The sequence below is a fragment of the Littorina saxatilis genome, linkage group LG1 (genome assembly GCF_037325665.1).
Source record: "Littorina saxatilis isolate snail1 linkage group LG1, US_GU_Lsax_2.0, whole genome shotgun sequence".
Classification (NCBI taxonomy): Eukaryota; Metazoa; Mollusca; class Gastropoda; order Littorinimorpha; family Littorinidae; genus Littorina; species Littorina saxatilis.
In genome coordinates, this window is record NC_090245.1 from 9,996,606 (window position 1) to 10,023,424 (window position 26,819).

The 26,819-nt window shown below is 40.8% G+C and overlaps 2 protein-coding genes across 5 annotated transcripts; one reads left to right on the forward strand and one right to left on the reverse strand.

The window, feature by feature from the left end:
* Positions 1-8,839: 8,839 nt before the first annotated feature.
* On the reverse strand, positions 8,840-22,124 carry LOC138961139 (uncharacterized). Of its 3 annotated transcripts, XR_011454148.1 has the most exons (6): positions 21,951-22,122; positions 20,851-21,095; positions 18,243-18,368; positions 16,344-16,447; positions 10,934-15,755; positions 8,840-10,846 (listed from the first exon to the last, which is right to left on the reverse strand). XR_011454148.1 is itself a non-coding variant. In XM_070332747.1 (5 exons), the coding sequence occupies exons 2-5, from the start codon at positions 20,966-20,968 to the stop codon at positions 15,507-15,509; spliced, it is 597 nt and encodes a 198-aa protein (XP_070188848.1). In that variant the 5' UTR covers positions 20,969-21,034; positions 21,951-22,124; the 3' UTR covers positions 11,127-15,506. The 3 variants fall into 3 exon arrangements, 2 of the variants coding, with proteins under 2 accessions (XP_070188848.1, XP_070188843.1); XM_070332747.1 differs by lacking the exon at positions 8,840-10,846 and having other exon boundaries at positions 11,127-15,755; positions 20,851-21,034; positions 21,951-22,124; XM_070332742.1 differs by lacking the exons at positions 8,840-10,846; positions 21,951-22,122 and having other exon boundaries at positions 11,127-15,755; positions 20,851-21,209.
* Positions 22,125-22,241: 117 nt separating this feature from the next.
* LOC138961155 (peptide methionine sulfoxide reductase-like) lies at positions 22,242-26,259 on the forward strand. 2 transcript variants are annotated; one of them, XM_070332758.1, is made up of 5 exons: positions 22,242-22,374; positions 23,244-23,390; positions 23,787-24,038; positions 24,487-24,631; positions 25,356-26,259. In XM_070332758.1, exons 3-5 carry the CDS (start codon positions 23,806-23,808, stop codon positions 25,428-25,430), a joined length of 453 nt encoding a protein of 150 aa, XP_070188859.1. In that variant the 5' UTR covers positions 22,242-22,374; positions 23,244-23,390; positions 23,787-23,805; the 3' UTR covers positions 25,431-26,259. The 2 variants fall into 2 exon arrangements, with proteins under 2 accessions (XP_070188859.1, XP_070188864.1); XM_070332763.1 differs by lacking the exons at positions 22,242-22,374; positions 23,244-23,390 and adding an exon at positions 23,486-23,519.
* Positions 26,260-26,819: the final 560 nt, after the last annotated feature.

Here is a 26,819-nt window from a genome sequence, read left to right on the forward strand (position 1 = left end):
ACACACATACACACACACAGTGACACACACGCGGCCACGCACACACACACACACACACACACACCGCAGATCCTTCTCCAGATTGTCAGTCAATCTTTATTTTTGCTCACAGATAATAAGTACTCCCTCCACGTTGGACGCGAAATCCTCCCTAAGATTCATGAGTGACCTCCCTTGGATTGTTCGTCCTTTACCAACTCAACGTAATTCACTTTTACTTTTACCATTTTAATGATAATTGACAGAAATTAACTCACTGGATGCACTGGATTCTTTCCAAGGATGTAATAGCATTTATTTGTTTGTACTATGATAGTGGTGGTCCAGTGAACGATACCTTTCGCCTGTGATCAGACCACAGGCGGAAGGTATCGTTCACTGGACCACTAGTCTACTTTCATAGTCCGAAAAACATTACTTCGCCTTTTTATCATCATGCCGTTATCGTTTCTGTTATCTGGCCTTCAATGAAATCATGTCTGATGCAACGGACCTTATTATTACAAAGACTGATATGTTATAACGATAATTTTGTGTACCCCCCGCGGGTTAGGGGGAAGAATTTACCCGAAGCTCCCCAGCATGTCGTAAGAGGCGACTAACGGATTCTGTTTCTCCTTTTACCCTTGTTAAGTGTTTCTTGTATAGAATATAGTCAATGTTTGTAAAGATTTTAGTCAAGCAGTATGTAAGAAATGTTAAGTCCTTTGTACTGGAAACTTGCATTCTCCCAGTAAGGTAATATATTGTACTACGTTGCACCCCTTAAGTGCTTTTGTGAACAAGAAACAATTAACAAGTGGCTCTATCCCAGCCCCCTCTCCCCCCCCCCCCCCCTTTCCCCATCGCGATATAACCTTGAACGGTTGAAAACGACGTTAAACACCAAATAAAGAAAGAAAGAAAGAAAGAAAGATAATTTTGTGTGTGTGTGTGTGTGTGTGTGTGTATGTGTGTGGCTCACTGATCAATGTTTTTGCATCTGACTTTCTGAGTTTTCTGACACAGGACAAACTTCAGCCTGTTCAGTCTTCAGCTTCTCATACACGAAGCACAAGGACCCCAGTCTGTGACCATGTTGGGAAAACTGGTAAGTTTTTTTTTAACTAACTGTCAGAACTTGAGGCATGATTATTTTAAGCTGCTCAGGCAAAATTGTCAGTCCTGTTATACAAATTGTATGTTATGATATGTCAATATGGAGCCACCAGGGAGGAATTTGGGGGGCCCTCATGATTATCAGAATAATGTGTACGGTTTTCTGCGTGGTTGTCAAAAATCCTGCTTATTTCAATAATTTACCAACTCTTGTATGTTACATATATATAGATGGCAAAAGCTATACGCACTCCGAGTGTATACAGGATCGATGAGTCTGTATACACTCCGGCAATGAAAAGCTCTGTTACAAATCTGTAGCCAATAAAATGCCCCAACAACATGTCGTTAGGAAGTAGCCAATGAAAAATCAGTCTGACGTATGGACTTCCGCTTTCTGTTTTTCGGAGTGTCGAGAGTAGCCAATGAAAATTAAATCAGTCTGACGTATGGACTTCCGCTTTCTCTTTTTCGGAGTGTCGAGGGTTGGCAAATAATGTACATTCACATAGTATACAGTTTCTAGGTCGATACACGCTCCAAGTGTGTTCCAAACTCTGACAATAAACTGCCATGAAGCATCAGTTTCGTGTGTGTGTTTGTTTTTGTCTGTGTTTGTTCCCAGCACACTTTGAGTTTGATACCATGAATCGAAAGTGAAGCGTACTTACTTACTTACTTAGGCCATTATGAACCCCCGGGGGAGCATAGGCCATCGACGACAATTCTCCATCCGACACGGTCCTGGGCTGCCCTTTCGATCTGGCTCCAGGTCTTCCCCTGCCTGTTGATCTCTGCTTCAGTGTCTCGTCTCCAGCTGTTGCGCGGCCGGCCTCTCTTCCTTTTCCCTTGTGGATTCCACTTCAGGGCTTGCCTCGTGATACTGGATGCTGGCTTTTTCAGGGTGTGCCCTATCCAGCCCCATTTCCTCCGGAGAATTTGCTGCGCCGCTGGTTTCTGGTCAGCTCTCTGCCATAGGTCTTCATTTCGGATTCTGTCCGTCCATCTGATGTTTAGGATGCGCCTCAAGCAGGTGTTGACAAAGATTTGGATCTTTCCCAGCATGGTCTCTGTTGTCCTCCATGTCTCACACCCATAGAGAAGAACAGACTTGACGTTTGAATTGAAGATCCGAAGCTTCGTCCTTTGGCTAATCTCCTTGGAACTCCAGATCTTCTTTAGCATGACTAAGGCTCCCCGTGCTTTTCCAATCCTTGCTTTGACGTCCCTGTCCGAGCCTCCTTGTCCGTCAATGATGCTGAAAGTGAAGCGTACCTTCGCAAAATGGCGTCGAATGACGCTCCGAGTGTTGATGCGCGCATGCAGTTCAGTGTCAAAAATGTAAACTACGTCACAGCAAAGGCCGTGCAACATCAGATTGTTTTCGTTTCTTTGTACTCTTATAATCAACTGCTCTGCGTTCCTATCGCAAAGTGGTGTCGAATGGGAAATTCACTTCGCGGCCGGAAGTTAAAGCCGGAGTGTATACAGTGGTTTGGTCTTGTATGGCTGAGTGCGTATAGCCAGTGCGTATATATATGCATATAAAAACAATGCATAGGATGCTGCCACCACTGCTAAAGTGCTATTGCTTCTTGTCACACAAAATAATACACATACCTCTGTGAAACGACGCACTCACATTCATGCATGCATGCACGCACACACACACAAAGATACATGCATGCACACACACAAACACACACTGCACACAACCTTAAAGTAAAATGAATCAGATTACCATGTTTATTTTATAAATTCTACTAAGTACTATGCTAAATGGACATTGAATGATTGATATGCAATGATGCACTGGAAGTTTTGCTGTTCAAAACATTTCCCACATAATCTTAATGTATTCTTTTCAGACATTTATGATGAATTCTGTGCCTTTGGCAAGTATTAAGTTTTGTCTCAGTTAGATTTTCTGAGCTTTTTGATGACTCATTTGACTTTTTCATGTTTTTTTTCGTGTTGCTGTGTAAGTCCATATGTTTCCTTGATGAGTTTTTTTCCTTTAGTTCTTAGTTTAACATAGGTGATTTGTTACTTACAAAAGTTGTTTGTACTTAAACTTTTTTTTGTTTTATTCATCTATTGAATACAGGTTAACTAATGTTGTAAACATGATGATAACGTTTGGTTATTCTCCAAATCAGGTTTATGTGGTGCATGTTTTGAGGCTAAGGGGAAGAAATAATATTATTTGTATAACTCAAGATCTGAAAGCTGGAAACATGTCTTGTAAGTTTTTTTTTCTCAGTTTCTCCATCAGTTTGGGGTAGGGGGTCATAATATACTGTTCAAAAAAAGAAACGCATAGCTTGTAATATTTGGTTAATTTAGTTATATGGCTACAAGGATATCCACCAAACTGCAGAAAATGTTTATCTGGTCGTCGACCTTTCGTCCATTGCCACAAGTGAGCTCTGCACGTGACGCATGCGTTATCAGTGGCTACAATGTCAAAATTGCTCATTTGGCATGACCACTCGTCATGCTTCAGTGTAATCTCGTGAAACTCGGGGAATATTGAGCTCTCACCATGTCTTCCAAAACCCATAAAAGCGGATTGTTCGCCACAAAGAAATCAGACGACAATTCAGCGACGAAAGATGGCCCGATTGAGCAGAGAAGACCGCCAAATTGCATTGGGTCGTTTACAAGCAGGCCAAAGTCAAAGTGCAATCGCCAGGCACTTCCACGTGTCCCAGAGCACCATCAGTAGACTGTGGGTCAGGTTTCAAGCCACTGGCTCCGTTGCTGACTTGCCACGAGCGGGAAGACCAAGGGCGACAACTGCTGCTCACGACCGCTTCATACGGCTCCGCCACCTCCGGAATCGTTTCCTGTCGGCCTCATCTTCTGTCCAGGCTCTCCCCGGGCCACACCGATTATCGGACCAGACCGTGCGGAACCGCCTGCATGAAGCTGGTTTGAGAGCTCGCAGACCTCACAGAGGAGCTGTCCTCACCCGCCGCCATCGCCAGAACCGAGTGCAGTGGGGCAACCAGCACCTTCGCTGGACCGTCCGGAATCACTGGAGACACGTGTGGTTCAGCGACGAGTCCTACTTCCTGCTCCAGCGACATGATGGTCGGAGGAGGGTCTACCGGAGAGTAAACGAACGTTACGCGCCCAACTGTGTGGATGAGGCACCCGTTCATGGTGGTGGAGGCGTCATGGTGTGGGGGGCGATCAATACCGCTGGAAGGAGCACCCTGGTGCACGTCCAAGGGCGCATAACTGCCCAGCGATACGTGGAGGAAATTCTGCGCCCACACGCCCTTCCTCTTCTGGCTGACCAGGATGCCATATTCCAGCAGGACAACGCTCGCCCGCACACAGCACGACTCACCACCCAGTTCCTCACCGACCACCATGTCCAGGTGCTTCCCTGGCCATCCATGTCGCCAGACATGAACCCGATAGAACACCTCTGGGATGAATTGGACAGACGTGTGCGCAGGCGAGAAGAAGCGCCGGCAAATCACCGCGATCTATTGCAGGCACTTCAGGAGGAGTGGGACACCATCGCACAGCAAGATATCCGGCATCTGATCCAGTCCATGCCCAGAAGGTGCCGGGCAGTTGTTGCTGCTCAAGGCAGTCACACCCCCTACTGACTTGACAGCCTCGGCACCCAATCGTATTGATTGACTGATTGATTTGAAGATGCAAATGAACTGTGTGTGCATTCAACTGTGTCCATACCAAATTTCAAACAAATAATCTAAATATTGGATTTTCTGTTAATTTTTTCGAAAAATAAAACAAATTTGGCAAGTAGCAACTATGCGTTTCTTTTTTTGAACAGTATACATAGATTATGCAACTTTGCAAGCAATGTGGATTTCCTTTGGCAACATTTTGTGTTTTAGCAGCAAAAACAGAAATTTGGATGTTTGTTACTTTGTTGGTAATTTTTCTTAAATTTCTTGCAGCTTGTCTTTGTAGTGGGTGTGTATGCTGGAATCTATGCTGACCAGCACTACCAGGTATGTACATATTATTCATTGTATGTGTGTTAGTGTGTGTGTACTTTCATGTGTGTGTATGTGTTTTTGATGGTTTATTGTACTTGTGGCCATTGGCCCTTAAACAAACCAGTGATAAGGAGTGTGCCGGATGGGACACTGTCAAGGGCAGATAACATCATTCACGGGGGGGGGGGGGGGGGGGGGGGGGGGGGGGGGGGGGGGGGGGGGGGGGGGGGGGGGGGGAGAGAGGGAAGAGGTGGGGAAGAGAGAGAGGGGAGAGAGAGCATTTCTGTGGAAAAAATATATGCATGGGTGAAACTTTTCCGCCTTAGGGCGGAAATCCGCCAAATGAAATTAGTCAAATAAGGAATTCCTTATTTTGAAAATCTGTAAAAAAAATGAAATTTTTTTTTTTCGCCGGCGATCCGATCCGTATTTTCTCTAACACAGTGACCGGACATCGCTGAGTCTTTGTTTCACTGAGCGCGCGAATTATCTGACTACAGCTTGGCATTTGTTATCATTGTTTACTGTGCACATTTCAGACATGGGATTCAGAAAAAGTGATAATTAAGGAAAAAGAAGGTGGGGGTCTGGGGGCCGCAGAAGGCCCCCAGTAGGGTCCAGGGGCGACGCCCCTGGTCGGGGTCTGGGGGCGAAGCCCCCATAAGCTGAAGGTTTTTAGTGTTTTAGACACACAAAAATGGCCCTGAAATGCATATTTCAGCTTAATCATAGCCCCCCCCCCCCCCCCCCCCCCCTTTCTCTTCCTTCCCATGTTTCTCAAATTAATTTTACGCTAAGACTCAAAATAAGGAGGAGAAAGAGGGGGGGGGGGGGGGGGTAGTGGCGTGTGACGGTGTGGTTTCAATGTTCTTACCTTGTCGGTGCCAAACGACCCCAGTGACTGATTACCCGACTGGGTTTTCAGGATAGTCAGGTGCTTGTTGCTTTTCAAGTGGCTTTTGAGGGCAGTCTTTCCATTGGAGCCGTAGTTGATAACATTAACATCGTTGCACAAAGTGCACTGAGCTTTTCCCGGCAAGTTGATTTTAGCAAAAGTATCGCCAACTTTCAGTTTCACGTCTTGTGTCTTCTGGCCTTTATCGTATTTCCAGCTCAATGATACAACTTCATCGAGCCAGTCGAATCTCCAGAGATTTTTCTTGTACTTCTGCTGGTCAATTTCCCGGGCTAGAACGGTTTCGTCTCGCTTTAGCTTCCTCATCATTTTGGCAGGTGGCTCGAAGCGATGTAAAAATGGCGCCGAATCATTCTCATACGGTATGCTTATACTGAATCCCCGATAGCTACGTTGAAACGGTGACTGTAGGAGACAAAGAGCGCGTTCCCATGCGGATCGACCAGCAACAGTCTGACCGTTTTAGGAACCAACCGTTCAAGAATAGTATGCAATGGAGCGTCGCGATCAGCGGACCGGCCGAAAAACTTGGGTCTATACCTACATATACCCCAAAATTTTCTCAGCGGATTTGCACGAATCTCAAGAATGATCCCTGGAGCCTAAAAATTTACGGAATTCCGTAAATTTACGGAAGAATCCCATGTCTGACATTTGTGTGTTTGAGATACCAGGAGAGGCCTACTTTTACCCTTAAAAAGCCTGATTTTTCGTGAAGCCCCCCTGGGCCCCCTAGCAGGGCATTGCCCCTGCACCCCACCAGGGCCTGGGCGGCCCCTGGACCCCGGCCACATTTTCCTTATTTTCAATTCTGATCAGTTTCAGCCATGTATATGATTCATCTTTGCATACATTTAGAATCTACCGGAACTATTTAATTCATGACATGTAGTGATGTACAATATTGTTCTGCCCCCAGATTCCAAAAGTAGATGACCCCAAGGACATTTGGAAAAGACTTGAGGAATTCTCAGCAAAGTACAGAAAGGACAAATCTGAGTGATCTCAAAATTAATTTCGCATTTTAAAATGAACTTGCACTATCAGAAGAATGGAATAAGTGCTTGACCGATGTACAATGGAGACACCTGATTTTTGACAGAATGTTTATGGCTGTGTGCAATGAAAGAGTCAAGAATAAAGTCATGTTTGTTTACCTTTGTTTGTACATTCTAAGTACATGTAGAATGTCAATGATTTTTTGATCCTGTTTATTCAATTAAACTCTTTTTATGTATAATATCAATACTTTCTTGTTCCTGTTTTTTTTTGTCAGTTTGGTTTACATGGCAAAATGATGATAAAACACCACTTGCAGTATTGGCCGAGTCATTTCTAATAAAGGAGTACAGTGATACTTGTACCTGCGATGAGAGGCCCCTCTGATGAGTGGACACCTCCTTTGAAAGGTCACCCTGGAGTCCCCTTGTCTATCATCCTGACCAAAATGTACCTGACATTTCACCCCAACTGCAATGAAAGGACACTTCTAACAAGGGTGTCCTTTCATCACAGGTACCACTGTATCTGTAAGTGAATAGTGTCCCTGATCAAAACCTCTAGTTCAGTTCTCAGTTCTAAAAGTACAGTGGAACCCCCCCCCCCCCCCCCCCCCCCCCCTGTTAGGCAAAAAAAAAATAGGTCTGTTTACGGTAACCCGACCGACCCTATTTTTTTCGCGCGACCCTAGACTTTTTTTTTGGCATTTGGGGAAAGAAAAAAACAAAATAACGTAAAAATATGGTTTTTTGGAGAAAAGAAAAAAAAAAAAAAAAAAAAAATCCCGACCCACCGACCCTATTTTTTTGGCCTATGTTACCGTAAACAGACCTATTTTTTTTTTTGGCCTTACGACCTTCAAAAATCATGTCTTGAAAAGGGGGGATAATTTTACAGAGGATATGAACAGGTCTTAGAAAACAGGCTCTTAAAAGGGAGGAAGTCTTAAATTGGGGGTCTTGAAAGGGGGGTTCCACTGTAGCAGCAGCGAGTGGGACTGTTTTAGTTAATTGTGACCATTGGGGAGTTTCAAGGTTTTCATTTATCAAATACTTCGTTAAAGTCTGCAGTCGTAAGCCCAGAGGGGAGAGATCTTTTGCCTACAGCTGACAAAGAAGTTAAGATCTTAATTAACCTGGGTTTTTTTTTTTAAATGAAGGTTTTCATGAGACATGGCAGTAATTACTGGCCGTGATTTGTTCTCATGTGTGTGGCGTATGTGTGGAGTTTGCTGTAGCAAATACACACACAAAACTTACCAAATTTTTCAGCTGAACGTTTTTGTGAGGGATGGTTTACTTACTTGTACTTGTACTTGTGCGACGTTGTAGGTTTATAGAAAACCTGTTCGCCGATCTTGGTATGAAAAATAAGCTGCTGTGCATGGGCTCTAGCTTAGGCAGCTTGGGATTTTTGGGGGATTTGTTGGGATTTGACAGTATTGTTTGAAAGTACTCAGTGTACTTTGTCAGTCATGGAATACACAGTGTGTGCAGAATATTAAGAGTAGGACATAGCTGTTCAGAAGGTAACCCTTTGAAGTTAAAAAGAACTTGATGCATGCAGTTGTATTTATTCCATCGTCCTGAGGGACTGATTGAACAATAAAGTCTGGTCAATTTGGATATATTTTTTCTTTGAAAAGAAAATAACTTGTTTTCCCCAAGTGAATGACTGTTGCCTTGTGTTGGAAAAGGTGCATGTTTAAAAATTGTTTATCTAGAAGAAAAATAAATGAGAAAAATAAATGTGTGCTAAGTATTTCAACTGCAAATAATGACACATTACAATAGTTTTTCTTTTTGAGAGAAAGAGAGAAACACAAGACAAAAACATACAGTCTATTTCATGCAGACTTGCTTTTTATTAAAATTAAAGCCGCAGAAACGTCTGTGGTCTGATGTGACACAACTCCAGATGAACAATTAACACGAATGAACAAACCAACTGTCTGGATAAACAGCCTTCAAATACATAACAAGTAAATGGCTTGTTCCAACAACAACAAAAGCAAACAACAGGATTGCTGATATCGTATTCTCATTGAATAAAATGATATGTGATCATTACAACAAGAATGTTCTAAGTTGGACCCTTTAAAAAGGTCCTCGGGTGTTCTTGTATGCACTTCCCAACAGTTTTCACAAGGAAACAAAAAAACAGTACAACAGTAGACCTGAAATCTACAAAATATATAGTTCCAAAAGGGCATAAAATCAAAGTAGAAACAAACTTTAGGATATTTCCTATTCATGACTTAAAACCTACAATTTACAATCAACACTTCTATTTTTACTCTGTATTATTGGAGAAGAGTGATAGACAGTCGACTTTGTCCTGGCGACAACTTCTTGATAACAACCACTTACCCATTGTGACCAAAAACAGGATTAGCAACAAGTTTTTTTCTCTCTGTTTAATCATAGACCAAATAGCCTGGACCGCCAACTCGTCACGTGACCCTTCGAGGTTACGACGCTCGACTTTCAGGGGCGCGTCGCGTCCGGTTTGAAAGGCCAGCGATTTGAAGACAGTGAAAAGAAAGCACGCTCCAGTTATTTGTGACAATGGGAGGTGACAATGAACTGGATTTTCCAAAACTCCAAACTAAACTTAACAAAACTCATCGAAAAACATGTTCCATATGCACTTTAGCTGAGTTTATTTTAGCATTTTCAGAACTTACCTCGGCAACTTCGTCCATGTTTACAATCGACACCGGATATGACATCCCCCTGATTTCTGGAAGGCCATGTAAGCGTTAGGTTCCTAAATGCGAGAGGCCGCTACCTGGTAATAGAGAGAAAGAGCGGAGAGAGAGCTAGTTGGCGGTCCAGGCTAAATGGTCAATGCTTTAATCCACCTTTCCATAATGACCACCTGTCTATAAAGACCATGTTTGTGGGACCCTGGGTGGGTCATTCAAGGCTGGTACCACTGTGCATGCCTTTTGCCATTCCATCACCAAGGGCATATGGTGACCCCAGGTCCACATTCTGATAATCATAAGCAAAAAGGTAGCATGTTTTACACGCAAAGAAACTCTTGCTTTGTACTGAAATATACCTAAACAAAATTGTTATTACAGTGGAACCCCCCTTTTAAGACCCTGTTTTCTCAGTTTTTTGGAGGTCTTAAAAGGGGGGTTCCACTGTACTAATTTCCCTGGTTCTTGATCTTCATAAAATCACTATATCGGACAAGCAATTAATCATGCTGTTGTCTTGTGCACTGAATATTAACCAATCTGCCTATGAATGACTTACATTGTGATGTGATGGCCCCATACCAGTTTCCCCATTCAAAGAAATAAACAATCAACCATAGATAAATAAATCGGTAAATTTTCTGGGAAACTTATAAATCCTGATGTGACTAAACTGAAATTGTGCAACAAAGTCACAACCAGTAGGAATGCAAAAGCTACATGAATACAAAGCATGTATAACCTCAAGAGAATAACTCCAGAAGCAATAGCAACATACATCCATATGATCGTCAACAGTAACAATACATATTTTTCTGATAATATAAGTAACTGTCCGGAGTATCCCTTTACATTTAAGGCTGATTAGCCATGGCATGGTAAACAGAGGAAAAGCAATTCCACATTGTTGAGCGCAGTTATTCTACTCATTTTGAATTATTTGCACCACACACTCGCACATACACACAGGCATTCTTTCTTTATTTGGTGTTTAACGTCGTTTTCAACCACGAAGGTTATATCGCGACGGGGGAGATGGGATAGAGCCACTTGTCAATTGTTTCTTGTGGTAAAAGGAGAAACAGAATCCGTTAGTCGCCTCTTACGACATGCTGGGGAGCATCGGGTAAATTCTTCCCCCTAACCCGCGGGGGGGGGGGGGGGGGGGGGGGGGGGGAACACACAGGCATGAACAGAAAATAACTTCAAGGATTAAAGCAATCTGGCCTAACCCGCGGGGGGAACACACAGGCATGAACAGAAAATAACTTCAAGGATTAAAGCAATCTGGCCTAACCCGCGGGGGGGAACACAGGCATGAACAGAAAATAACTTCAAGGATTAAAGCAATCTGGCCCCTTCGGCTAGCCTGTTTTGAATACAAAATCAACCCTGTCACATCTGTAAGTTTTGCGATATGTTTTAGTAAAGAGACAAGTGATTGCACAATATATATACACCAATACCAAAGCAAATGCACGGTTAGAGGTGCATTCTTTGTCGTGAAGCAGTTATGCACATGTTCATCATCACAAATATGTTCAATTTTGTACATGGGACAAAAGCATCCTTCAACTTAATCACACACACACAGAAACAAACAAACAAAATCAACATGGCTTCAATCAATATGAGGCTTATATCGCGCGTATTCCGTGGGTACACTTCTAAGCGCAGGGATTTATTTTTATTTTTTTTAAATTTTATTTTATGTCATTTATATCACGCACATATTCAAGGCGCAGGGATTTATTTATGCCGTGTGAGATGGAATTTTTTTTACACAATACATCACGCATTCACATCGGCCAGCAGATCGCAGCCATTTCGGCGCATATCCTACTTTTCACGGCCTATTATTCCAAGTCACACGGGTATTTTGGTGGACATTTTTATCTATGCCTATACAATTTAGCCATGAAAGACCCTTTTGTCAATCGTGGGATATTTAACGTGCACACCCCAATGTAGTGTACACGAAGGCTTCCTCCTACGCAGAGAGCAATTATTGTGTTTGTTGAATTATCAATTTTGTACGTAGCCCCTTGTCAATCTGTTAAATCAATTGAGCGAAAAATTCTTTCTCTGCACAGAATACAGCCATGCTTTTGATTCTTGGTATGTTTCCTAGTGAAAGGTTGCTGCTATTCCATGGGAAAGCCTGGACAGATATGTGGTGGTGAACTTGATGGTGTATGGCGTGAACATGATGTCTGTTTGTTTGTTTATTTGTTGCTTAACGTCCAGCCGACTACGCAGAGCCATATCAGGACGAGGAAGGGGGGGATGAAGGGGGCCACTTGTCAAGCGATTCCTGTTTACAAATGCACTAACCCATTACTTGTGTCCCAGCAGGCTTTAGTAAAACTAAATTAATACCTACTGGAAGATTACCAGTTTCCAGTATGTTAAAATAGGCTTAACCTATCTACTGCTGGACTTACATCAGAACACTAACAGGTTAAACTATACATGAATCGCGAGACAAGCGGCAAGAGAAGAGATTTTTGGAAAAAATACAGGTGAATGAGCAAGAAGGCAGAAAAAAGAAAAGAATTCATGAAGAAAAAGAGAGCATGACAGGAAAAAGGAACCAAAAATCTACCTAACAGCAAACTAGAAAGCTCCTGCGGTTCCAAAAACAGGAGGGACCTTTAATTTCATAACCGCAGTGCCCCACTGCGGGACATCCTGAAGTACACCGCAATAAATTCACACAGGAAAGTTACTGTAATTGAGAGACAGATCTGCAGCAAATACTAAACTAAAGTACCAGATATTGAATTTGCACAAACTATGACACAAATAATGGCAGTAAAGGCCCACTCTGCCTTGTGAAAAGTTTGATTCAATGACAATGTCTCAGATTTGGCCAGGCTTTGACATGGAATAATAAGACCACCCCTCCACTTGGTCATACACCAAAAATAAACACCCTGACTGTTTGATGGGTAAGTTGACATTTGTTGACAAATTAATTTCGAAATCAATTCTTTAAAAAAAATAACTGTGCATAACTACAGAGAGCACCCAGGCTGTTTTATTTATTTCTTTATTTGGTGTTTAACGTCGTTTTCAACCGTTCAAGGTTATATCGCGACGGGGAAAGGGGGGAGATGGGATAGAGCCACTTGTTAATTGTTTCTTGTTCACAAAAGCACTAATCAAAAAATTGCTCCAGGGGCTTGTAACGTAGTACAATATATGACCTTACTGGGAGAATGCAAGTTTCCAGTACAAAGGACTTAACATTTCTTACATACTGCTTGACTAAAATCTTTACAAACATTGACTATATTCTATACAAGAAACACTTAAGGCGAAGTGCGCCACTGAAATTTAGAGTGATTGGACTTACACAGCCATTTTGAGTTGTTAGCAGTTTTGCACCTTTCAATCTGTCTACTTTCATGACATGCACTATACAAATTCATCAAAGTCTCTAACAATATATTACCTTACTGGGAGAATGCAAGTTTCCAGTACAAAGGACTTAACATTTCTTACATACTGCTTGACTATAATCTTTACAAAAATTGACTATATTCTATACAAGAAACACTTAACAAACAAGGGTAAAAGGAGAAACAGAATCCGTTAGTCGCCTCTTACGACATGCTGGGGAGCATCGGGTAAATTCTTCACCCTAACCCGCGGGGGGGAATGTAGCATACAATTATAACATCCTGTATACATTTTTGTGAAAGAATAGAACTACATGTATGTATCTTAAATTTTGAGCAACCAATTCAATTAAAATCAATAAAATGGTAGAGAAACCCAAAACGATCAGTAGACTTGCATGTATTGTGAAGTCAAAATTTTACAATGCAAAAAGAGCTTTTGAAATTAGACCATTGGTATTGGAATTACAGTGTTTTAAAAGTGATATATGAATGATGTCACCTACACTCACTTTCTGTAGGTTTCTTCAAAAGGTCCCCAAACTGGCAAACCCCATCCCTTTCTTTCTTTATTTGGTGTTTAACGTCGTTTTCAACCGTTCAAGGTTATATCGCGACAGGGAAAGGGGGGAGATGGGATAGAGCCACTTGTTAAATGTTTCTTGTTCACAAAAGCACTAATCAAAAATTTGCTCCAGGGGCTTGCAACGTAGTACACTATATTACCTTACTGGGAGAATGCAAGTTTCCAGTACAAAGGACTTAACATTTCTTACATACTGCATGACTAAAATCTTTACAAACATTGACTATATTCTATACAAGAAACACTTAACAAGGGTAAAAGGAGAAACAGAATCCGTTAGTCGCCTCTTACGACATGCTGGGGAGCATCGGGTAAATTCTTCCCCCTAACCCGCGGGGGGTAAACCCCATCCCGTACCTTTAACAAATGGCTGAAGCGTGAGCAAGTGGCTGATTGCAACAATTCTTTTTGTTATTTCTACTCCAAAATACTTCTACAAGTCATTTTTGATTTGGTCCCCTTTCTAATCTTAGATTAGCACGTACATGTTTATCTTATTCCCTTTAACCATTAATAATGAAACTGTAAGGCACAATTCTTGACAATTCTCACAAACGAGCAACAGCTCACATCCATGATTCAGAGAAAATAGATACACAGAGAAAATAGAATCTCTCCAACTCATTTCAACACATTCTTTACACAACATTTTTAAAATACATACGATAAAATACTTTCTCAAGCATCTTTGTATTAATTAAATATCCTTTTCACAATATGTACAGTTTGTGTAGCCATTTCTGTATAAAGTACAAGCTTCCAATTTAGGATAGAAATACATAGACATTATTTACAAGTATAGAAAGATATTTTGAACACAAAATGCAATCAGATTGAAAGAACAAGCAATAGCAATAGCAATAGCATTACATTGGAGATTCATACAAGACTGTAATATACAGCGCAGAAAAGCACCAGCGTGATCATAACATGTATCATCATAAGACAAGACACTAGATAAAAAAAAAGACGAGTCATGTGAAAATTATTTGCCTTTTTACATTTAAGTCAAGTTTTGACTGCCGGGTACACATTTTAAGATAGACTGGGAATCGAGGCGAGTGTGTGTATATGTGTGTGTGTCTGTAGCGATTCCTAGAAAACTACCCGACATATGTTTAGGAAACTTTGCATGCAAGTTCCTGCAGTTGATATCCCGAGATGTATGAAACAGCCAAACTTGACAACAAAACTGAATTCAATTTGTTCTGACTTTTTTCCCTAGACGGAAGATAAAAGAATGGTGAGCTATACAGCTCGTTCACATAAAAAAAAGAACAAAAAAGTGAAACTGTTTCTTTATAAGGATGAAAAATAATTAATGGCACCCTGATTAGTTGTTAACATTAAAAAGGAAAATGAACTTTACTTTCACTCTGAAAAATCACCCGCACATCAAATGTTATACTTATAGCTCCATGAGACAAACATCAACAATTATTGAACATAATGGAAATGTGGAAAAACACAAGTAAATTAAGCTCCTGGCAAGGACCTCTAAAGAAAGGGTTTTCAGTCGTCCTTGGCTCCTGGTAATGCTGAACATTAGTGTAGTTTTTCAGGGCAGTCATATTATAAGTACAAATGTAAAAGATCTCTGAGGAGTCTGAAGAAGTTCACATACCTTGTAAGCATAAATGTGTTGAGAATATAAGGCAAAAAACACGCCAACACATGATGTAAATTACAAAATGTGATTTACACGAAAGCAATTTAAATCACACACCTAGCAGGCCATGTACACACACACACTCGCTCTCTCTCTCAGTAAAACACACTAAAACACTTGCGCTGTTAACACTGTGAACTATCATGTCTTTCTTTCATTGGCAGTCCTTCCAAATGATTTTGAATTTGCACCAAACGATGAAAATGTCATTGGTCTGCTGCGAGCTATACCTACGTGCTCGACCGAAACAGCTCGCCGCAGCACTGGCGAGGCTTCTGCTGCTGCTTCTTTGCTCGCAAAAACATTTTCTTGACTCTGAGCCAGAATGTGTAAGGCTGCATCATAGTTGGGTGGCGGAGTAATGGGCTCCTCTGCTGACGGTATTCGTCTCTGGAAATTACAAAAAGTGCAACATTTTTAGACAATCTGATTTACCGATTGTGGACGAAAGCTGCCAATGGCATTCAGTGGCTCAGGCTTTAGACTATAAAACGAAAAAAAACGAAAAAAAAAAAAGTTGGGACGAACCATTGGATGCTTCTGCAAAAAGTGATACTAAAACTTTTTTGGAGCATTGACAACTATGCAACAATTAATCTTACAGGATATGGAAGAGATAGGGCTTTTCTAAGACGTTAAAATAAATGAATCCAGTGGTAAAAAAACAACAAACACAGTCAAAAACTGAACACAAAGGTTACTTCAAATTATGAGAATGGAAACGTCCACATCAGTGTTTATTATACTTATAGAAATAATTAACTTCTGTTTGTCGTTCGCTGAGAAATAATTAACAGAGTGACTGCTTTCTTTGCTAGTTTGCAGAGAAGAAACCACACATATCATAAGAACACAATAAATTCGTTACTGTATTCTCATTCCTTATAATCTTCGATCGCATTCCCTCGTTCAACACACGGAGACATATTGAAACAAGATCCAATGGGTAGTAAAATACACTAAATACCAAATACACACATTTCGCTGGGGTGTGGGCGGATAAAGGTTGATGTTGACAGCTTCATCGTAGGCTGGGGGTGGCATCAGCAGCTCCGGATGGTCTGTCTCATCATAATTTAAACCTGTCCAAAAAATGAATACATCAATAAACAAGTAAAAAAAGTTCTAAACTTGCCTTTAGTTTAGGCTATTGTTTCTTCATGAAAACTATAATTAACATTAGGCCCCCCCAAAAAAAAGGTCTGTTTACGGTCCCGACCGACCCTAGTTTTTTCGCGCGACCCTAGACTTTTTTTTGGCATTTGGGAAAAAGAAAAAAAAAATCTTGTTTTTTTGGCAAAATAACGTAAAAATATGTTTTTTTGGAAAAAAAAAAAAAAAAATCCCGACCTACCGACCCTATTTTTTTGGCCTATGTTACCGTAAACAGACCTATTTTTTTTGGGGGCCTTATACCTGTTTGAAAAGAGTTACGACTTTCTTTTTTTTACACTGCGTTTGATATGATACACACTGCGTTTGATACTGTGGTGTACAGGTTTCACTCTGTCTGTCTGTCTGTCAAACTTACATTAGATCTCTGGTTATACTTTGGATCTGTTTCAGAACTTCCAAGCAGTTTATTTCCTTATCAATTCCATGTATTTTGGCACACTAAATCAAACTCTATCAGTGTTGTTCCCAGACTAAGAGGACAATGGGCCAGTTAGACCTTGACTGAAAATCTGGGTCCCAATGTCATGGCTAGGAGTTATTTGAGTAGGAAAAAGCTACTTGGTCAGAAGAGATCGTAGGTGTCAAAACTATCAGACAGCCAAACGACCAGGGGTCCGAACAATGCTTCACAGCAACAATGTATGAACCCATGTCCGAAGATCCAGGCCGGAGAACATCTGCACTGCTCTATACAGTGGAATCCCCCTTTTAACCCCTTGACTGCCTTATGACAGGTATACCCGTCATGCGCTTGTGCAGCCGCAGCGCCTTAGGACGGGTTAACCCGTCTTCTCCGTTCAGGAATTTTCCAGAAATGCTACGTCACTGCTGACACACAAATAGCAGCCAATGGCTTGGTAGGATACCTCATTCTCATGAATAAACATAAACGGTGACGCGGTTTTGCGTCTGAAGGCTATTTTCGGCCTTGGCGGGCAGGAAAGGGGAGAGAAAGCTTGACTCGTCAAAATGGCTAACGGTGACAGTCGACCTGGCCCTAGTAGGGAAAAACAAAGACGGACTGACGCTACAGGCGGTGCAAATGATTATGGATACTGACAGGGGAAGGGGGAGATCTTCTTTCGGACGATTCATTGGAAACAGGTAGATGACAGTGATTATGATCCTTTCTTGGAGCAAGCAAAACAGCCACCTGTGTTTGATCCACAGGCACCGGAAGATGCGCCGGACTGATTTTTCAAAAGTTCATATTTAAACATCATTATAAGCCAAACTAATTATTATTTCCATGTTTAGACACTAAAAACAGATTCTTGGTTCAATTTCCTTTAAAAATAACATAGGGTTTACTTACCTACCTACTGCCAGTTTGGAGCTAGAATTTTTTGTGAATTATTACACCCCGAACTCCAAAATTCCCTGGCAATCAGGAATGGCAGAATGCACATAAGTAAGTTTTGATTGGCAGCGAAAGGGTTAAGACCCCCCAATTTAAGACTTCCCCCCTTCATTCCTCATCCTTTCTGTTCATAACCTCTGTAAATTTACCCCCATTCTAAGACTCCCTCCTTTTTAAGACCTGATTTTCTCAGATTTTTGGAGGTCTTAAATGGGGGGTTCCACTGTCTACAACTTTCACATTTCCCAGACCTGCAAATCATGAACAAACACACTGAACACATGTCAGCCAATAATCAAGACAGAGTGATTGTGTGAAGAGGCTTTGGGGCTGTGACTTACTCTGTCGTTCAGTGCCGGTGTTGTGACGCTGCTGCAAGCAGTAGAGCATGATGAGGAAGAGCACCACTCCCATGCCCACGCCGATCATGATGAGGACGGTGTCCTGGTTCATCATCTCCTCCTCCGCTGTAAAACAACATCATCATCATCACGTAATGTGACATGAATGGAGCGAGCGAGAGAGAGAGAGAGAGAGAGAGAGAGAGAGAGAGAGAGAGAGATTTGTTTTGATATTGTCGTCCTAATCTTGACTATTAATATGAGTGGACTATTTGCGCCTTGATATTTTATTTATGTTCTTACATTTTATATGTAAAATGTTGAATTTTAATGTCTAATGTAAAGCGCCATGAGACTGCCATTTGGCGGTGAACAGCGCTATAAAAGAATGTTTTATTATTATTATCATGTTGTTTATTGTAATGCTGCATACACAGTATTGGCGTTAACCGGTAATTAACGGTATTTTACTGATTGAAATGAGAAAATACCGGGACAAAAATGGCTGCCGGTATGACCTACCGGTTGATGTTTGCACTACCGGTTTTTTTCACTCGTAAAACAACAAAGCAGTACTCAGAGTTGGACTCTTGCTGGTTCCAATGACCAGCCTACCGTTTTTGTGTGTGGACTGTTTGCATCGTAAAAATCCGCCTACCGTTTAAAAATATACTAGCGCCATCACTGTATACACCACACCTGAGTTTCTTCTCGTTGAGATAATAAAGTGTTCTATGTCTATGTCTAGCATCATCTTTTCCTCTACTGTCACACAACAACATCATCGGTTTAACCAAATTTGATAAAATGTCAACTTGAGCACGAACTAAAGCAAAACTATACAATTAAAAAAAAATTAAAACATTACACAAATATTCATGATAGTGGACATGACAATAACAATTCAGGATGAACAAATTGAGGGGGGTGGGGGGATTTACAAAAGAAAATCTGAGGAATCAGAGGAATTCTGTGTTTTAAAATCAGCGCTGTTCAGTTTGAAGAAACAATTTTCACAATGAACATCTTGCAAAAACACAAGTGATAACTTATTTATGGGTATAAATTATAATTCAGAATTTGTTCTGAGCCAACTACCTGAACAAGTTCTTTAGTATATATACATGGTCAATATATCATCATCAAATTGTCAATCATGATCAGAACATATTAATGTCAAAGAGCGAATTAAAAGAAATGGAAGGCAAAGCTAGTTGAAAACAGGTAACAAATTGTTATTCATACAAAGAACAAACAAACTTTATCTTACAAGGATAAAGGTTTAAGGCACATTCAGACCTGGGAACCCATACGATTTCGCCGTATTTTGTACGCATGATTGTCGAGAATACGCTCAGTACGGTCAGTGAGAAAAAAATACAACGAGAAAAATTCCTAGACAACTTTTCTTCACAAGCCCATCCTGAAGCCGATCCAGTATTTTGGCACATGATTACGTCACTATATTAGCCGCCGTCGAAAAAAATATAATCGGATCGTGTCAATCAATCAAAACAACCAGGCAAACGAAAGTACGGTATTTGGCGAAATCGGCTCCGAGACTGAATAAACAAGTGAAACAAAGAAGAAAAGTGAACACACACACACAATTTGTAACCAACACACACATGTAGTCCTGCCCGGAATAAGCTTTTTTTGGATGATTTACGACTTTTGCGCACATTTCGAGCAGACATGGCGGCTCTCGCTCCTCCAACTATCGCGAGACATAAAAAAACGAAATCTCGCGCGCGCGGGATCCTGATACATCCGGTGTTTCTCTGTACGCTTGTCACGACGACTTGTTGACAAACGAAGATTCGCGAAAGAAAGAGAAAAGCGCCGAATCTTGAGTAGAGAGCTAATAAAGTATCGGTAATCGCTAATCGAGCGAAATGAAAATCCTCGGCGACTTCCATTAGGTGAATGCTATTCAAGTTTTGGTAACGTTTTAGCCGCATCTTTTTATAAGCCGCAATGCGATTTTTTTTAAAAGAAGTCGCGGCTTGTAGTCCGTCAAATACGGTACAGTTTTTGTCAGTAAAAATAGAAAAAAGCATTTGTTTTAAATGTATAGGTGAACTTAATTAACGGTGTGAAGGACGCGCATGAGGCATGTTTTAATCATGGATGTGCAAACGCTGTGTGGAGTACGCTCATTTTTTTTAAAATACACCAAGTTTGTTTGAGAATACTCAAAGGGCAAAACAGGGGTTCCCAGGTCTGCACATTGCCTTGTCTAACAACCTCTCCTTAAACAAATATTAAATATTCACTCATGAAGCATACACATGAAAAAAAAATGCAACCAGAATATAAAATAGAATAAAAATAATGCGGAGAAAGTTAGAAAGACCACAACAAAGAAGAAGAAGACGAAAATACAACAACAACAAACAAACAAACAAACATGCAAAAATGGACCAAAACACACACAAAAAGAGGGAGAGGGAGCAAATACAAATTCATTAAAAACAAAGTGGGAAAATTTCATGATCAGTTATAAAATAAAGAAGGCTCATGCAATGCAAGAAAGACATCTTGTAAAATACTTGAGAATGAGAGTGACACTCCTGTCCTAATATTGTAATAATAATTTTAAACATACGACAGAGTTCCATGCGAGAGATGCAGCTTCCATCCATACATTGTCGCTGCGAGTCTGGCTGACATATTTCTATCCCTTTCTTTGTTGTTGAAGTGGTACGCTCAGCTGGCAATTCCATGTTTTCTCAACACGGCTCAATTACTGATTGGCACGACTTTCAACTCTGTTGTGCAGCTTTCAAGAACTGGACAGAACATGTTGATCAGCAATAAGAGTTACAGCATAGCTTTGAACTGTGCCGTGATCTGCAACAAAAACGCTCTTTTGAATGCTTACTGTTAAATAATTAAACACAGACATGTCTGCACACTCGATCTGTACATCTCATTTCCATTCAAGTTACAAGGTAGGGGTACCAAAAAACAACAACACCAGACGCAGATAAAAAAACAACAACACATACAAATATTTGTATTACTAATTTGCAGATAGGACAACGGACAAAGCTTCTCAAAATCAGACTCCCTGACAATAACACTCGACTTGAACAATAACGTACACACCCAAGATGCAAATAAGTAGTAAAATTGGTATTAAAAGTCCTACGTTTTTTTGCCGATGCAAATAAATGAAGCTCTACTTGTCCACACCAAAACGTATTGCATCGCAGCAAACTCGACCACTCTAGGAATTGTCAGACTTGAAGGCACACGACACAACGTATAGATCTAGTATTCTACTTGCTATCTCAGCTGTCAGAATAGAATGAAGATGATTATACGTCCATGTCAAAGCAACTTCCAAAGGGCTGACGTGAAAATGTCCAGGAATCCCTGCTAAGCCACCATTTTGATGTTGCTTGTACGTGGTCAAGACGCACATCAGACTAATAAAATGTCCGTTAACGTTTGACATTTTACACGTATGCGGCCAATGTCGACATCGAGAGTCGTAGCTGTCATTACATCCACAAGACTGTCCAATGTCAAACAGTCTGTGAGGTATCACTATGAGACATTTCTTTAAAAGTGTTTTAATAAAGACTGGCATCTTGAGAAAACCACAGACGACAACAAATTAATTACTGACTGTTTATGTTGTTTTCTTCTTTCAGAACACTTCTCACATAAGCTTACAACAGGAGCCACATGGGATATTACCTTTTGTTTGGTCCATTTTGTGTTCGAGGAAACATCGCTTCAGGTTTTTCTTTGACAGCGGAAGTAGACTTCCGGATGTTATGGAGAACGGACACAAAAACGAAACAAAAGGACATCCAGTTTTTAATTTTGGAACAAAACAGAGAATGAATCAGCTATATTCTATATTTTATTCAAGAAAAAAGTAAAATTAAATAGGTTTAAAGAGCTGAACTTGCCATTATTATTGCATTAAGTGCTCTTTTAATCTTATTTTTATTTCTTCAACACGATCCAATTATTTTACTTTTTGAGGGGTATTTCTGCACTTTTAGTTCAGGTGCGTCTGCACCGCAGACTGTTACAAAACAAACCCATTTTAGAAGCAGACGCAAACCTCGTCGTTCCTTAGCTGTTTTTTTACCCTGTGACACCGGACAAAGGGGTAAGGTTGTCCTGTTTTAGAACCATGTAGCCACAATGTATGTTTTTTAGAATGTATCTGGAAATAGTTTATTTAATGTAGAGCACAAGACAGGACGGATATCTTGCAACAGAAACACTGACTAACACTAACAGTAACAGTGAGTCAACTTTTACCTGGATCAGTTCCTGCTCAGCAGGTTTAGCATGTGTAACTAATCTGACAGAGAGTGGTGATGTCATGTTTACATAAGATCAGAGGTCTGTGCATGCATGTCATGATTTATATAAGCAGTATACTGACCGTGAAAGGTCCAACACTTGTCTTGTCTTGTCTTGTCTTGTCTTGTCTTTCCATTACTGCCCACAATCAACAGTAGTGATTATTTCGGCACTTGATGGGATGTTGCGCAAGTCCAATAAAGCAGCGTTTCCAGCATCCAAAAGTCCATTAAAATTCACAGGTTGGGGAGTATATGGGGGGGGAGGGGACATGAGTCACAGTGGCTGCTGGTTTAGTGCGAGGCGCGCGACACTTGCTATTTTATTCAAATTATTGTTTCAGAATGTGTTCCACTTTGCATCATAATTATGTAAATTGCCATCCATGAGAGCATGTAATCATTACATCAGCATGCAAAGTCTGTCAACATTTTCAAATTCTACACGAGGGTTTTGCATTGGTGAAATGTGGGAAATACATTTTAATGCAGTGAATATAGCTATGCTTTCAAAACCACCACAATTGTGATGAAATGGGATGCTAGGGACCTTAGGCGTACCAACCAGTGCCAATCACCATTCTAATCATGAATCAACAAAAACATCCCTAGTATAGGGATTCCCTCAATACGAAGAAGAAGAGGAAGAAATGCTTCTTTTTATTTTCAGTTGTTTCAAGATGCGGACGAAACGAGCAACATTTGCCATGAGCTGATTCTGGTTCCCCGAGGCGCAGTTTGGTTGTGTCCCCGGGGTGGTGAGGACCAGGGTAGGATATACTGGGGGGACCTCCATCAACCCCACCTATAGGAACCTGTGAGTTTCCTTGTGGGTGTGTGTGTGTGGTTGTATGTGTGTGGGTGTGTGTGTTTGTGTGTGTGTGTGAGGACCAGCTAGGGTGGGGTATACTGGGGGGACCTCCGTCAACCCCACCAATAGGAACCTGTGAGTTCACGTCCATCTGTATGTGTGTGTGTGGAAGCGGGTGAGACATTAGAGGATGGGAGGTTACGGTGCCAAATTAAACTAAAGTCATTGACAATAATCAGCTCTGTATAAAATAATAATGAGTACTCATTTTCAGAGCAAGGCCTTTCTTTTCTCTCGTTTATTTTTGATCTAACTGATGCATTTTAAGATCCTTTTCTATGCATTTAGATATGCTTGAATAGCATAGAAGTCTCTATACCCCTTCATGTTTTACTCACACAGTGGTGACCACACCGAAACAATGGACCTTGAGTTCAACCCAGAGGTCATCTCATATGAAGACCTCCTGTGGAAATTCTGGAAAGGTCATGACCCCACATCATCACACAATCGGCAGTACATGTCTGCTGTCTTTTACCATGATAATGAGCAGAAATGTCTGGCTGAAAAAACGAAGGATGAGCTACAAAAGAACATAGCTCGGCCGATCGCCACCGTCATCACCAAAGCAGACACTTTCTACAATGCTGAAGAGTAAGTTTGTATAAGTGTGTGGAGGAGGCTTATTTTTTTTATGGGAGCTATATATATCTCTGTTTAAGTTAGTTCTATTAATTTGTTTATTCATTTTTTTTTATAGACAGGCAAAGTCTAGTAGTATATACAGACATTTATGTTACACACATGCATGTACACACACACACACACACACATGCACACACACACATACGAGAAAGATGAACATAAAAATGTAGGAGGGAGAGAGAGAGAGAGAGAGAGAGAGAGAGAGAGAGAGAGAGAGAGAGAGAGAGAGAGAGAGAGAGAGAGAGAGAGAGAGAGAGAGAGAGAGAGAGAGAGAGAGAGAGCACCGAGAGAGAGAGCACCGAGAGAGAGAGCACCGAGAGAGAGAGAGAGAGAGAGAGAAACTGGCCAACCATGAAGAATGTTCATATTACCATTGGATGAAATGACTTTGTTGCAGTTACCATCAGAAGTACATGCTGAGACAGGACACACCACTGTTGGCAGCACTAAAACTGTCCGACGCAGAACTGATCAAGTCTACCACAGCAACAAAGCTTAATGGATATGTCAAAGGATTTGGAAGCTTGGAACATTTTGAAGCTGTAAGTTTAAGAACATTTATTTATTTATTTGTTTGTACAGATGCATGAACAGCTGGGGCGTATCACTTCTGAAAAAGTTGTCAAGAAAAATTCAATACAGCAGAACCTGTAATGTGAGGACCCTCCTTTGTGAGGACACCTCTCAGTAAAGGATACCTTCTGTAGTACTTTTGTCTATTATCCTTCATTGACTGAAAGTTACCTTCATGACAGACCACCTTCAACGTAGGGACACTTTCCACTGGTCCCAATAAAGGGTGTCCTTTCATCACAGGTACCGCTGTAGTATTACATGAACTAAGGACTATACCTTTCTAACTGTACGACTCTTCCTACAGCAAAAGAATCGTTTTCTCAGTACCCTATACTTGCATAAAATGTGCTTTTTAAGCTTAACGTTCAAATTGTCTGAAGTGTTTGCCCTACAATTGTCTTCTTCTTCTTTGGGCATGAATAGGGTATGGTGATAAGCAGAATGTGGTCATTGATTCCAGCTTCAATTTTGTTTTTCAGTTGTTTTTATCTTTTTTTTCTTTTTCTTTCAGTTATTAAAAAATCAGTGTAAAAAATTCCATCTCACACGGCATACGCCTTGATAAGGCGCTATATAAATACCCGTTATTATTATTATTATTATTACTGGTAGGCACAACGTTTTTGTGTGAGGAGATTTTATGTTTGTTGGCATTAACTTCTTACTTATTCAATGTGCTCTATTTTGCAGGACAAGAAGACCTTTGACCTCTCACCCCATGTGCTGGATCATTTGCATAAAAAAGTCAAGAGCAGATTATCTTAATTAAGCTATTGCCAGGTCCTTTTACTTTTATCGAACAACAGCTCTGGCTGTAGTATTTTGTCTTTTTTGTCAGCTGGTATATTCTGTGATGTCCGATTTACTTGGTGATACTTTTTTTATATATTTTTTTTTTAAATCTCTTCCTTTTTATTTTTTTATTTTGTAAAATTCATTTGTACAATGTATTTTAAATTTAAAAAATGTTTATTTAGGGTTCCGGTTTGTCATAGTGGTTGTAGATTTTTGCTGCACTTGTGCGAAAATTGGTTTTGCTCCACAACCAAGGGCATTTGATTTTAAGCCAACTTCTTCTTTTCGATCGCCGATCACACTTGGTTCCAAGTGTCATAATGGCAGTTGATGCGTAGTGTTGTGGTTTGTTGGAGTGCGCCGTGCGGCCCAACACATACGTCTTCACCACTCGAGGTTTCTGTCAGGATTACCTCACCCTTAGCTCATGGCCCAAGGACCTGCCCTGTGAGCACAAGGTTGGTCCATATTAGTCTGGCCTCTACCTTTCGACCTGTCCAGCTTGGGAAGCCCTTCCAGGAGTTTACGCTCCCGCTGGCATAGCTCTTAGGGTCACCGAGACACGCAAACCACCACACCACGTTAAGGAATGGACCATGTGGTGGATTTTAAGCCAACAATTCTATATGTAAATAATTTTATCATGTGAAATAATTTGTAAAGAGAAAAAAAGAGGACATGAAAACTTTATTGATTGACAATGCGTAAATGAAAGCATTTGGCTAAAGGATTCTGTTGTCAAGTGCTGGACTGTTGATGTTTCAGCTGCATGTGTTAGCAATAAAGTTTTCGTTCAGTGCATCAGTGGTGTTCTTAAAGGCACAGTACGCCTCCCGTAAACCATCACAGATACTGTCAGGCTTTTACACACAGTACAAAAACCTTTCCATTTGAACACTCACCAAACGGGAACATCCTAGGTGCCCTACGTAAAGAGCGAGCAATTTTCAAAGAATTAATTTTACGGATTGAGACCATCTCAATCGGACCCATCCTGAATTCAGGTCAAAAATGAGTTACTTCCCTTCAACTGGCGATAGCCGTTGAGCGATGATTGTGCGTTTTGGCGCTAGACCTAACTTTTAAAATCTAAATAATAAATTGACAGCTTGTTACACAAACATTGTTAAATCATAAAAGAATTATTTTTTCATCAAGACAAGATCAGTACAATTCGAAGTTTTGAAAGTTTGAAAAAAGAAAAGCCCGGAAGCAGGGTCACGCAAGGTCGTGGTTTTCGTAGCAGACGATGGTTTATAGGCAGTCAAAAGCCATCGCTAGAGTTCTTATGAACCACATTCGTTTGTTTCGTGAAAAGTCAGAGGTACATAATAACGTGCTATTGAAGATAAGCTCACA